Source organism: Dipodomys merriami, unplaced genomic scaffold (genome assembly GCF_024711535.1).
Source record: "Dipodomys merriami isolate MVZ:Mamm:240054 unplaced genomic scaffold, mDipMer1.0.p SCAF_6, whole genome shotgun sequence".
Lineage (NCBI taxonomy): Eukaryota > Metazoa > Chordata > Mammalia > Rodentia > Heteromyidae > Dipodomys > Dipodomys merriami.
The window spans coordinates 7,858,841-7,871,725 of record NW_027206179.1 but is presented as its reverse complement, the minus strand read 5'-3'; the positions used below and the strand labels follow the sequence as shown (position 1 = coordinate 7,871,725).

Below are 12,885 nucleotides of genomic sequence, written 5' to 3'. Positions count from 1 at the left end.
CTTCCAGGGCTGGCTTTGAACAGTGATCCTCAAATCTCAGCCTCCTGAGTAGTTAGGATTATCGGTATAAGCCATTAGCACTTGACTAGAGCTGGTTTTGATATGGATTTAGGTTTGTGAAAGACAGAAGGATTTCCACCATAATGACATGTTCTGAGAAAACCTTAAATAGAAAAGCACATTGTTTTGGCTCTATCAGTGCATCAAGACAATGTCTTCATCCATGATTCCATATTTAGTGCAAATTACCTGTGTGAAGGTCAAAGTTCAGAATACAAATGTGCAACTCAAACGTAGCATCAACATGGAGTTACTAATGTGTCATTGCTGGTTTCAGCAGCACCATTGCTTCCCCAGGTACATTTGTAGAGACTTCTGCATATGGAATAGTTATTGAAACCTTCCTGGATCACCTGGCAATGTTCTGTGACTGTTATGAATACTGGGTATGTGAAGAAACCCCGTGGGTGTGATACACTACTAACTTTGGTTGACTGACATTGGAATGGCCTGGACTTTTCTGGTCATTTCACATGCACCTGACGTGGCTTCTTCCAATACCATCAAGTTACATCATCCCACATGGCTTTTGTGCAAAAACTTTCTTACACAGATGTGTCCCATAGAACTTCATCCCTGGGGCCTCACAATTTGTGGTTTTAGATCAAATCAGAGCACCTGGGGTGGAGAAGAGGGTCTGCAAATGTGTTTTCCAACCTGTGCTTTTCTCCTGGATGCTGGGCCTCAGATGTAGAGCCCCAGGGCTGAGAGTTTTGCACATTTCTCCTGGGCACTAGAAGTGGGTGTTATGAAAGTATGTGGGTTAGGGTGTCCATCACTTTCTATAAAGAACCATCTGCACATATACACACCAATTCAAGAAACTTATACATACTCCTCACACTGTGGGCTTCGCTTCCAGCCAGAATTTCAGCTTGTTGCAGTAATGTTCCCTTTGACTTTTCTAATCCTTTTCCAACTTACCCCTTTTGTCAGTTTCTTGGTTGGCACAAGCTGCTTTTCTAGAATGAAAAAGAGAGCACATAAGGATGGAGACTTGATGATTGCTGGGTTTTTCCCTCTCTACACTTTGGGAGGAGAGCACAGCATCAGTGATACTTCTAAGCAAGAAGAGAATATGAGGTAAGTAACTCATCATTTGATTTCCATTCACTGTTTTGTTCTCAGAGTTGGCAGTGGCTGAGGAAACACATCATTGTTCTCTGTCTCTTTTACCCTTTCTTCCACAGCAATAGAAACATCTGTTTTCTTCTCCTTCTTGTCATCTTTAGGTAGGTGTACAAAGAATTTTGGTTTAACAAAGCAGTTCATAATACAATAGATCTTGATCAATGTCACCCCTTTGAACACTCTCACAAATCCTCCCCTACCTACTGCTTCCCTACCTACCTCTTCCCTCACTCTTCTTAATTTTGTAAGATATACATCACAGTCTTGACCAAATTGTCCCCTCTTCTCTTCATTTTTTTCACCTCTTTTCTCTTATCCCACTATTTTGGAGTACCCAAGTTCTGGTGTTTTCTTTTGCTAAACTGGGACTTAGCCTCTCTAAGGAATTACATGACTTGAGTTCTTCCTTGAATATTCATTTGCAGACACTCCTCTACTTTTGAGAGATTTTTCTGTTGCTAATAGGAGAGAACTGGTTTCCTTCCATGTAGCTTCTCCTTTCCAGGGCTGTGACCTCTCTCTACTTTTCTTAGCATCCTTCTATCTCTTCCATCCCAGCTGTCTTTGCAGCTGATGAAATGATGTTATTACTAACAACCTGAGTCAGTCTCATGAGTTCTGTATTTTGAAGCTGCAGACACCTTTCCTACCCCATAAGCCAGGTCTGAGGAGTTTGTTTAGTAAGTATGAAGTGACATATATTTTGTTGACTTTAAAAAATATCTTACTGCCGGATGCTGGTGGCTCATGCCTGAAATCCTAGCTACTCAGTGGGCTGAGATCTGAGGATTGTGGTTCACAGCCAGCCCAGACAGGAAAGTACCTGAGACTCTTATCTCCAACCAGAAGTGTTGCTGTGTCTCAAGCAGTAGAGCACTAGCCTTGAGCTGAAGAGCTGAGAGACAGCGCCCAGGCCCAGAGTTCAAGTCCTATGACTGAAAAAAATATCTTACTGTAGGGATTAAGTCAGTATTTCAGACTAAGCTCTATTTTATTATATGTCTGGTTTATTGCACGGCCCAGAGCTGACAGGCATATCTGCCCTAGATTTGTTCTTCCTTATTGGTGCCTATACACATCTTGAGGTTCTGGTCTGCTAAACTGCTAAGTAGGAATTTCAAGGAATTATAGCATCTGATGTGATTCCTATTGCAAGAGAAATGTCATCACCAGATTGCCATATAACAATTTACGAATATAATATTTCTTTATCAATATGACCATTTTCATCATCTCACTCATTCCTACACCCTTTCCCTCAGTCTTCTTTTGTAAGACATACATTAAATTCTAGACCTCTATGAATTTCGTTCACCTGTTTTCAAGTACTGGCATGACAAGGGTAGCCTGAGGTAGCTTGCCACACATGGGGGCAGTGATGTTGGGACAAGCAATTACTGTCTTCCCCATTATTGAAGAGATCTGAACCATTGAAGGATCCAAACTCTGCTTTTTCCTTTCACTCCTAGATACTTGTTTTTATTTTATTTTATTTTACTTTATTGTAAAGATGCTGTACAGAGGGGTTACAGTTACATGAGTAAGGCAATAAGTACATTTCTTGCTGAGTATTGTTACCCCCTCCCTTGTTGTTTTCCACTATCCCTTTTCTCTCCCACCTCCCTCACTCCCCTTCCCAATCCCCCTGCCCCAAGTTGTAAAGTTCATTTCCAATATACTGTCTTTTGGGTATCATTGTTGCAATGGGACATCCTGTGTCCTTGTTTCAGTGTTTTCTTGTTCCCTCTACCCTCCCTAAGTTAGACAAATGTATTTAGAAGATATAGGGTACCAAAATCAAGTACAGTGACAACAGGTGATATACCATAGGGGGAAAACATACAAGGAAACAAAAAAAATCACATAATACATTAAAAACAATAACAACAAAGAAAGACCTCTTGTGTCCGTGTCTTTCATTTCACCTAGCATCACCTTATATTTGTACATAGCTTTTGAGCTTTTTTGCTCATCTGATAAAATTATTTTAGACGTACACTATTATTGCAAATGATGGAAACCATGGGACCTATATTTCTTTGGGTCTGGCTTACTTCACTTTCTATGATTTTTTCAAAGTCTTTCCATTTCCTAAAAATGGGGTTGTGTCATTTTTTCTGATGGAAGCATAGAATTCCATTCTGTATATATACTACATTTTCTTGATCCATTCATCTACTGAAGGGCATCTGGGTTGGTTCCATGTCTTACTTTTTTTTTTTTCTTTTGTCGGTCATGGGGCCTGAACTCTGGGCCTGGGCACTGTCCTCAGCTCTTCAGCTCAAGGCTAGTGCTCTAGCATTTAAACCACAGCATCACTTCCAGCTTTTTCTGCTTATATGGTGTTGAGGAATCAAACCCAGGACTTCATGCATGCAAGGCAACCACTCTACCACTGGGGCATCATCCCAGCCCACTTGTTCTTAGACTCCAGTTTTTCTACTTTTACTTGATTTTCCTTTCCCTGTCATCCCTAATTATATTTAATGATTTTATTAGTGCTCTTTTATAGACACATTGGATCTTATTGCTCTAATATCTGTATATTTCTTAGCTCCTTGAAAATATAAAGAGTTGTTGTTGGTAATCAGGAAGTAAAATGTATGGATGGTATTGGTTAAAGATATTAATATGCCCTCTAGAATGTCTTTGTCATAAATAGACTATTGCATTAGGTGTCAGAGGGTAAAAATTTGACTCAACTCTATACCCACAGACAACATGGTAATGTTTTTCAGTTGTCATTCCAAACTAGTGCAAGCTAGGTTTTTTTCCAAGTTTTTTTAGGTATCACAGAACAAGATTTATTGTTTGTTTGTTTGTTTGTTTATACCAGCTCTGGGCCTTGAACTCAGAGCTTGGGCACTATTCCTCAGCCTTTCAGCTCAAGGCTGGTGCTCTACCACTTGGGACACAGCTTCATGTCCAGCTTTTTTTTATTGTGAAAATGCCATACAGAGGGGTTACAATTACATGCGCAAGGTAATGAGTGCATTTCTTTTTTGTTTATTGTGAAAATACTGTATAGAGGGGTTACAATTACATGGGCAAGATAATGAGTACATTTCTTATCAAGCATTGTTGCCTGCTCCTTTGTTTCCCCTTCCCATCCCTTCCCATCTCCCCCCCTCCCCCCACCCTACCTATCCCCCCCCCCCCGCAAAATTTGTAAAGCTTGTTTTTGACATAAAGACTTTTATATCTCATTGTTGCAGTGGGTCCACCTGTATCCTTAATTAAACAATTTGTTTTTCCCTTCACCTCTCCAAATTAACCAACATCAAATACAGTGAAAACAGGAGTCAAGGTTTTTTTTGTGTATGTGTCTTCCTAGTTTAGCTTTGGAAAGTGCTCCATGCCATTTAATCCATGTTATAAAATTTATTGACATGTCATTTTCTATACAGACCTTAAATGATCTTTTGTGCTTCTGTTTTCATGGTACTTGCTTCAGTCTTTTCTCCATTTTTCATTGCCTAAGACAATGCTTCAGTCTTTTCTCCATTTTTCATTGCCTAAGACAAGGACCTTTTCCTTTATTTTAAGAACCCCCTCTTTGCTTTATTGATTATTATTACTGTGTTTTTATTCTCAATGTCTTTTACTCTAACTCAATTATTTCATTCACTGTTAATTTTGCGTTTAGTTGTTTATCTAGTTTCATGAAATGCAGTTAAGCTTTTTTAATACTCAACTTTGTATAATGGTGTTATGGTTTCCATTTAAAGCAAGAAACTTGAGTATATGGATGAGGCTGGGAAAGATGGGGAAGAACAATCAAAGTAATGATATTGAGATACATTGTACTTATCAACTCCTCTTTGGACAATTAAGGATAAAAAAAAACCCAGACGCTGGTGCCTCATGCTTGTAATCCTAGCTACTCTGGTGGCCAAGGTCTGAGGATAGCAGTACAAAACCAGCCCAGATGGAAAGTCTATGACATTTTTATGTCTAATTAATTACAGAAAAAATCAGAGGTGGTGTTGATGAAGAGTGCCCATGCCATGAATTGAAGCCCAGGGTAGGAAAAAGAAAAGAAGAAAAAAAATGTTTTAATCTTCCTTTTGCAATATCCATAGAATTTGGTATTGTTTGCATTTTCAGATTTTATTTCTTGAATTTTGACTTGACCATTTGGTGGCTTAATAATAATTCATTAAAATTTTGTGTATGTTCAGATTTCCCTAATTTTACTCTTACTACACTGTGGTCTCAATGTATGCTAAAGAAAAATCCAATATTTGTTAAATTTTTAGGCTGGTTTTGAGTCATCTTTCTTAATCTATCAGGGAAAATGTTCAATGTGTAAAGAAGTGATGTCCTGTTCATAAATTGGTTGATATGCTCCATAGGTGTGAAGCTCACTTTGATTTAGAGTGAAATTTCTCTGTGATGAATCCCTGTTCATTTTTCTGAGTGATCTCTCTAGACATTGTTTAGTGATGATTGTATTGGGGACCCTCTCTCTTTTCTACTAATATTTCCTTTATGTAGTGAAGTGCTTGGATAATGAGTATATATATATATATATATATATATATATATATATATATATATATACACATATATACACATTTATCTATATATACATATATATACATTTATATATATACATATATATATATACATTTAAAATTGGTAAGTCATGTTGGTGATTTGATATGTAGTTTTTTTTTCTTTCTTTTTCTTTTTGTCAGTCCTGAGGCTTGAAATCTGGGCCTGGGCACTATCCCTCAGCTCTTCAGCTCAAGGTGAGAGCTCTAACACTTAAGCCACAGTGCCACTTCCTCTGTTTGTTATTGAACTGTGATCTTTGTCACTTTTCATTACATTGAAAGTCTATTTGACATGATATGTTATGGATACTCCTGCTTTCTTTTGGTTTCCACTTGCATGAACTGCCTCCACTCCATAACTTGCAGTGTATAGAGCCCTTAAAGATGATGTGGGGTTTTTGAGGCAACATAGAGTTTGGCATATGTTGGTCCTGGGGTCTGAAATCAGAACCTGGGTGCAGGTTCAGAGCTCTTTTGCTCAAAGTTATTGTTCCACAATACTTTTGTGACATGTCCACTTCCAGCGTTTTGAGGCTCACTGGAGTTCAATCTCATGTTTCTTCCTGTCTGGGCAGGAAAAAGTCAGATCTCAGCCTCTTGAGCATCTGGATTACAGGCATGATCCACATGTGCTTGGCTTCAGTCACCTATCTTTTAAATGAAGAAATTTATGTATGCTTGATCCTAGTGACAGTTCACAGATCACTTCTCTTTTTGTCATTTTGTAACTTGTGATCTAGTTTCACTTAGTGGTTAATAGGTGGGTTCACTAGTAGTCTATTTTGATTTCTCCTTTTGTTTAAGACTGGGATTTAAACTTGGTATTTGATACTTTTGTTCATTGGCGGCTGCCCTATCATGTGATCCAAGCCTCTAACTCCTGTTTGATTTCTTAGTTATTCCTTTTCATTTCTCTATTATGGATTACCACTTGTGGTTAATAGAAAGCTTAAATATACTTGATTACAGCAAATTATTTTGTAATGATAGCCACTATCTATCATAACAAGGATGAAAATCAAACAAAAGAATAACAGAAAATGTACACAGAAGAAAGAAGGAAAACTAAGGTCAAAATCCATTAAGTAAATGTAAAGAAATGTCATAGCAAAATCTCTTCATACAATTAAAGTAGTAAATATGAACTGGGTGCCAATGGATCACATCAGTAATCTTAGCTATTCAGGAGGCTTAGATTTGAGGGTTGTGGTTTGGAGCCAGCCCAGGTAGGAAATTCTGTGAGACTCTCATCTCCAATAAAGTACTCAGAAAGCACTGGAAGTTCTGCTGTGGCTCAAGTCATATGGCACTAGACTTGGGCACAAAGAAGCTCAGGGATAGCACCCAGGCTCAGTGTTCAAGCCCTTGGACTGACAAAAATAAAATGTAAGTGTATGCAATGAAAACTCTGTTATCATACTGCTTATCATTTCAAGTATTATATATCTAATTTTATATTTTTGTATACTGAATATTAAAATATGTTAATATTTTTCATTTTCTAAGAAATATGTGTGTGGTTGAGCTAGCACATTTACATGTTAGGACATTGTCACCATGTTTGTATAGTCATTTTTACCAGTAAGTATGATCCATTTTTCTTCCATATTAATGATTCTTTTCAATTAAAATTTTTTCTTTACCTTATCTTCTAGATTAAATCTGCTAGAGATACATTCTCTTAGCTTTGCATGTCTGGGAACATGCTTACCCATTCTTCACTTGTACAGGATATTTTTGCTAGGTGCCATACTTTGGATAATTTATATTTGTTATCTTCAGAACTATACAGATCTCATTCCATGTCCTCCTAGCCTGTGTGGACTATACTAAGAAGTCACTTTTTAGGGAACAAGGGACATATTTATGTATTTTTTCCTTGCAGACTTGAGAGTCTTCCATATATTCCTATACACTTTGCTTGTGAGATCTTGATCATAAGGCAGCTACTGTAGCTGTCATTGTGAAAGTTCTATTAAGCTTTGATCTCCCTAACCATGGATATTTGTACTTTTGTGTACCTTAAGATAGGAACCCATAGAATATTCCTCAATATAATAAGGGCTGTATATTACAAACCAACATCCAGCTTTATATTTAATTGGGAAAAGTTAAAGCCATTCCCTCCAAATTCAGGAATGAGACAAGGATGCCCACTCTCCTTTCCTCTTCAACATTGGGCTGGAATTTCTAGCAAGAGTAATAAAGCAAAAGAGAAGCACATTGGGATACAAATAAGACAGAATAAGTAAAGCCATCCTTCTTTGCATATGACATGATCCTCTATTGAGTTGATTTGAAACTTAGGCAAAGTAGTGGATATAAAATCAACCCACAAAAATCATTAGTCTTCCTGTATGCCAAAAATGAAAAGAGCAACGCTGAAATCAGGAAAGCAACTCCATGTGCCATAGCCTCAAAGAATTAAAATACCTAGGAATTAACTTAACCTAAGGTGTGAAGGACCTCTATTGTGAAAACTTTAAACTTCTGTAAAAGAAATTGAAGCAGACTTAAGGAAATGGAAAAACCTATTGTGCTACTGTATGGGGAGAACTAACATAGTAAAACTGACAGTTCTGCCCAGAGCAATGTACAAATTCAAGGTAGTACTCATCAAAATCCCAGCGTTTCTTCAAAGAAATAGAAAAATCAATAAAAAATTGATATTGGACAATAAAAGACCCAGGATAGCATGAACAATCCTTAGGAGGAAGAAAAGTGCTGAAGAAATGTCAAAACCAAACTTCAAGTTTTACTACAAAGTCATAGTAATAAGGCATCTTAGTATTGGCACAAGAATAGGCCTGAGGACTAATCGAATAGAATAGAAATGCAGAAATAAGCCCACAAACATACAGCCACCAAAAACATGAGTTGGAGGAAAGACAGCCTCTTCAACAAATGGTGCTTGCAAAAACTGACTATCTACATGCAGAAAACTGCAGCTAGATACTCATATATTACCCTGTACTAGAATCAACTCTAAATGGATGAAAGATCATGTAAGGAGAGATACTGTGAAAATATTATAGGAAGTGGTGTGGGAAACTCTAGGCCTCCTAGGCAAGACTCAAAATTTCCTAAATAAAGATCCAGAATGAAACAAATCAAAGAAAGACTGGATAAATTGGATAGTATCAACTGAAGACATTCTGTGTGGCAAAGGACATGGCTAGCAAGCTAAATAGAAGCCTACAGTATGGGAGAGCTTTACTAGCTATGCATCAGACAAGGGCCTCATATCCAAAATATACTTAGAGCCCAAATACTAAACCCCCACCTCCCAAAAAACCCTTGAAAACTCAACAACCCAATCAATGAATGGGCTAAAGACTCAAAGATGTGTCCAAAAGGGAACTCTATTACACTCTTGGTGGTAATGTAAACTTGTTCAAGCACACTGGAAAGAACTATGGAGATCCTTAAAAGAGTCAACATTGATCTCTATGAGCCTGCAGTCCCACTCCTGGGCATTTATCCTATGGACTACAAACAAGACTACACTAAAGCCACCAGCTCAACTATGTTCATTGCAGCATTGTTTATGAAAACCAAGATATGCAATCAACCTAGCTGTCCCTCATTGGATGAATGGATCAACAAATTGTGGTATATATATACAATGGAATTCTACTCATCCATCAGAAAGAATGATATTGCCCAATTTCTAAGGAAATGGAAAGTCTTGAAAAAAATTGTATTAAGTGAAATTATCCAGATTCAAAGAAACATAGGCTGCATGATTTCCCTCATTTGTGGTAACTAGAATGTGCCTATGAATCTACAAGTAAACAAAGTGAATCATTTAAAAATACACACACATATATGCACATATACTGGGAAATGATAAATTATATAGGACTCTACACATTCACACAATGAGACCAAAAGAGGTTATGCATAGGAGTGTTTGAGAAAGGCTCAATAACTATATGCACCTGATCATATAAAGTAATATTCTATGAAATTAACTCCAAGAATGGAAACAAGAGATACTTTTTACTTCCCCTGTTGCTGTTTTTCTTTTCTTTTCTTTTTGTGTTGTTTGTTTGTATTTTGGAGGATAGAGAAGGGCACATAGAAGGTGGAACAAGGGTGAATAAATACAATAGTGGTACTCACTACACAGTATGTGGAAAATGAACTTTGTCTTATCACTGGGGACAGGCAGAAAAAATCAGGAGAGAACAATGGAAGGGGAGACATGGTTCAAAAAGAATTGTACGCATGAAAAGCCCAGTCTGACTGATTGTGCAGCTGTCTCCTTCTTGAACCTTGGTGCTCCCGCATGGCACGACCCACAGTGAAGGAGGAGGGAGAGGAAGCCAAGGAGCAATAGTGATTCTCTTACCAGCACAGGCTAAAGGCTGTAGTTCACTATACAGTTGGTTGCCTTTGCAAAGAAGTTGAATTGGACAAAGAGATGCCGTTTGGCAAACAGACCATTGCAACAATCTTGGAGCTCACTTTTCAGCAATGCAATAATTTTGCCAAAGACCTTGAGATGTTTGTCAGACATGCGAAAAGAAGCACAATTAACACTGATGACATGAATCTCTTAGTGAGAAGAACCAGAAGATTGCTCAATTTACTCTAGAATGAAAAACAAAGAAGAAAAAGAAATTGGAGGATGGAAACAAAAACCCCAGGGAGCACACAGACGATGAGATGGTAGAGTGAGAGTGAAGTTTTTTCTCTGCTCTGGAATAAGGCAGCTTTCAGCAGGTAGAGCTACCTCAACCCTGAGTAATGTAGTCAAGGGAATCTTTTCTTCCTTTTTTTCCCAGGAGTAGCAAAGCTTTATTTGAACATGGCTAAAGGCCACATAGGCAGCCTCACCACAGAGGCAGAAGCTGCTGCTGCTATGCTGATGTGGGCTTGGAGACAGATTTTAATGGTGTTTCTTGAGATTCTTCTGATTGGCGGCTGCTTGTCCATAGGCCTTGTTGATTGGTTGTTTCTCTGTCTGAAAGTGGTTTTGACTTTCTTGGTATTTTGTTCCTGCCATGACTCCTTCTGTAAGGGGAACTTTACTCCACATTCCCTCCCCCCTGCCACCAGCAGGACAACAAATTCAGCTCTGATTTAAGTGGTGGATTCATCTTGGAATTGCTTAGAGATGGGTAGAGTTATAATGAGGTCCCTGCCTGCCACAAAGTGAATTCTTACAGGATAGAGATGCTTTCAAAGAAAAAAAATGGTGAGGTGGCTTTTGTGATGTATTTTGTAAGCCATTAACTTCAAAAGCTAGTTTAAAAGAGAGCTGGGGATCCCAGCAAAATATCTCCATGTCTTCTTCAAGCCTGTGAAAAAGGCATGTGTGTGAACGCTATGTCCCATGACATCATGGTAAAAATGTTAGTAATTAAACATGATGGATTTTTTCACAAAAAAAGAATTGTACTCATTACTCATTATCTGATTCATGTAACTATAAGCCTTCTTTTTATCAACTCTACAATAATAAAAAAGTTTTATTCTGTTGTTCTTTGCTTAAAAAGAATTTTACCTTATACGTCCATTTATTAAACCCCAAACAAGCAGTGACATTTAGGTTTTTTTTTAATTTACCAATTTCTAACGAATATTTTTCACATCTACAATTCTTTCTTTGGTTAAGTTTTCCACATGCGTATTTTCAATCTTTTTAGATTTTGTTCAGGCTCACTATTTTCTTCTGTTTTACTGTTTTAAAATGAATTTCTTACTGTTATTATAAAGGTGATTACAGAGGGGTTGATTTTCAAAAGCCACGTACATTTCTTCTTGGATAATCTCATCCTTTCCTTCACTCTCACACAGTTTTAAATTTTTATTTTGAGTTAGCATACATCAATGACAAGAAGGACTTCCATTTTGATCATTACATACATTCATATAGGAAATATTGGACAAGTCCACTCATTTGTTTTAACATTCTACTTCTATCATTTCGTTTTTTAAAATGGTGTGTGGAGTTTCATTATGTTGTCATTTATATATATGACAGAGGGGGGAGAAAGGGAGAAAGAGTGACAGAGTGAGTGGACTTTGAGCCTCTTTACTCCCTGTATCATTTCCTTTACAGTATCTCAATGTACATATTTTGCCAAGCAAGTAATGCATTTCCCAGATCACCATGGGAGATCACCATGGGAGATTTGGAACAGGGATTTCAGCATAAGGCTTCATTTCATGACAATTCTCTCCCCATCTCCCAGCTTGGAGGCTCCTTTCTTCATGAATAGTTTCTTGAAATTTAGTGACACTTCACTAAATTAACATGGGAAATTACTTTCTGTTGCATTTTTAAAGCATCTTACTTGCTCTGTTATATAAATCAGACCTAAGATCTATCCCTTGATATTTGAATTTTTTGTTCTGGTAGCTACTGCAAAAAGAGCTGTTGAAGGTGGTGGATCTCTGGGAGAACTGTAGGATCTTCCTCAAATGAGACCATCACCTGCCATGTAACCATGTAACATAAACTGGGTGGTTGAAAAACAAAGATTTGTTTACATACCCATAGAGCTAGTTTCCCCAAGATCAAGCAGATGATATTTTGTGTCTCATGAGAGATTATTCCTTGCTTTATGGAAACCAAACTTTTTGGTGTATTGCATATGAGAGAGAAATCACCCTCTCTGAACATTCATGTGGACACTACATTACCAATGCATCCTGAAGAGTGTACTATTTCAATATATTCATTTTGCAAAGAAACAAACATTTAATTCACCAGAGTCATTGCATTCACTTGAAGATATATTTTGAATAACTCTTGATAAATTTCTGACGTCTACATTGCAGGTTTATCTTGAAGAACTACCAGTTTGTTCTGGCCTTGGCTTTTGCTGTTGAGGAAATCAACAAGAACCCTGATCTTTTACCTAACATGACTCTGGGTTTTGATATCTATAATGTGGATTCCAGAGCTCGGTCAACGCTTGAGAATCCCTTTACTTGGCTCTCTGGGCATTACAATATCCCTAATTATACCTGCATGAGAGAAAGTAACTCTGTAGCAGTACTCACAGGAATATCAGGAATAATATCTGCCCAGATTGGGACACTTCTAGAACTCTATAAGTTTCCACAGGTGAGGATGGGAGGGATGCAGATGTGAAAAGATGTCTACTTTGGTGCTTTTTTA

The 12,885-nt window shown here is 37.6% G+C and overlaps 1 protein-coding gene across 1 annotated transcript in view; it reads left to right on the top strand.

Annotated features, from left to right (window-relative positions):
• The window catches only part of LOC138814226 (vomeronasal type-2 receptor 116-like), a 51,852-nt gene that overhangs the window by 17,456 nt on the left and 21,511 nt on the right, over positions 1-12,885 (top strand). Inside the window, exons 5-6 of the mRNA XM_070003237.1 lie at positions 997-1,143; positions 12,543-12,831. Coding sequence (XP_069859338.1) covers positions 997-1,143; positions 12,543-12,831 — 436 coding nt within the window. The remainder of the gene's footprint in view (positions 1-996; positions 1,144-12,542; positions 12,832-12,885) is intronic.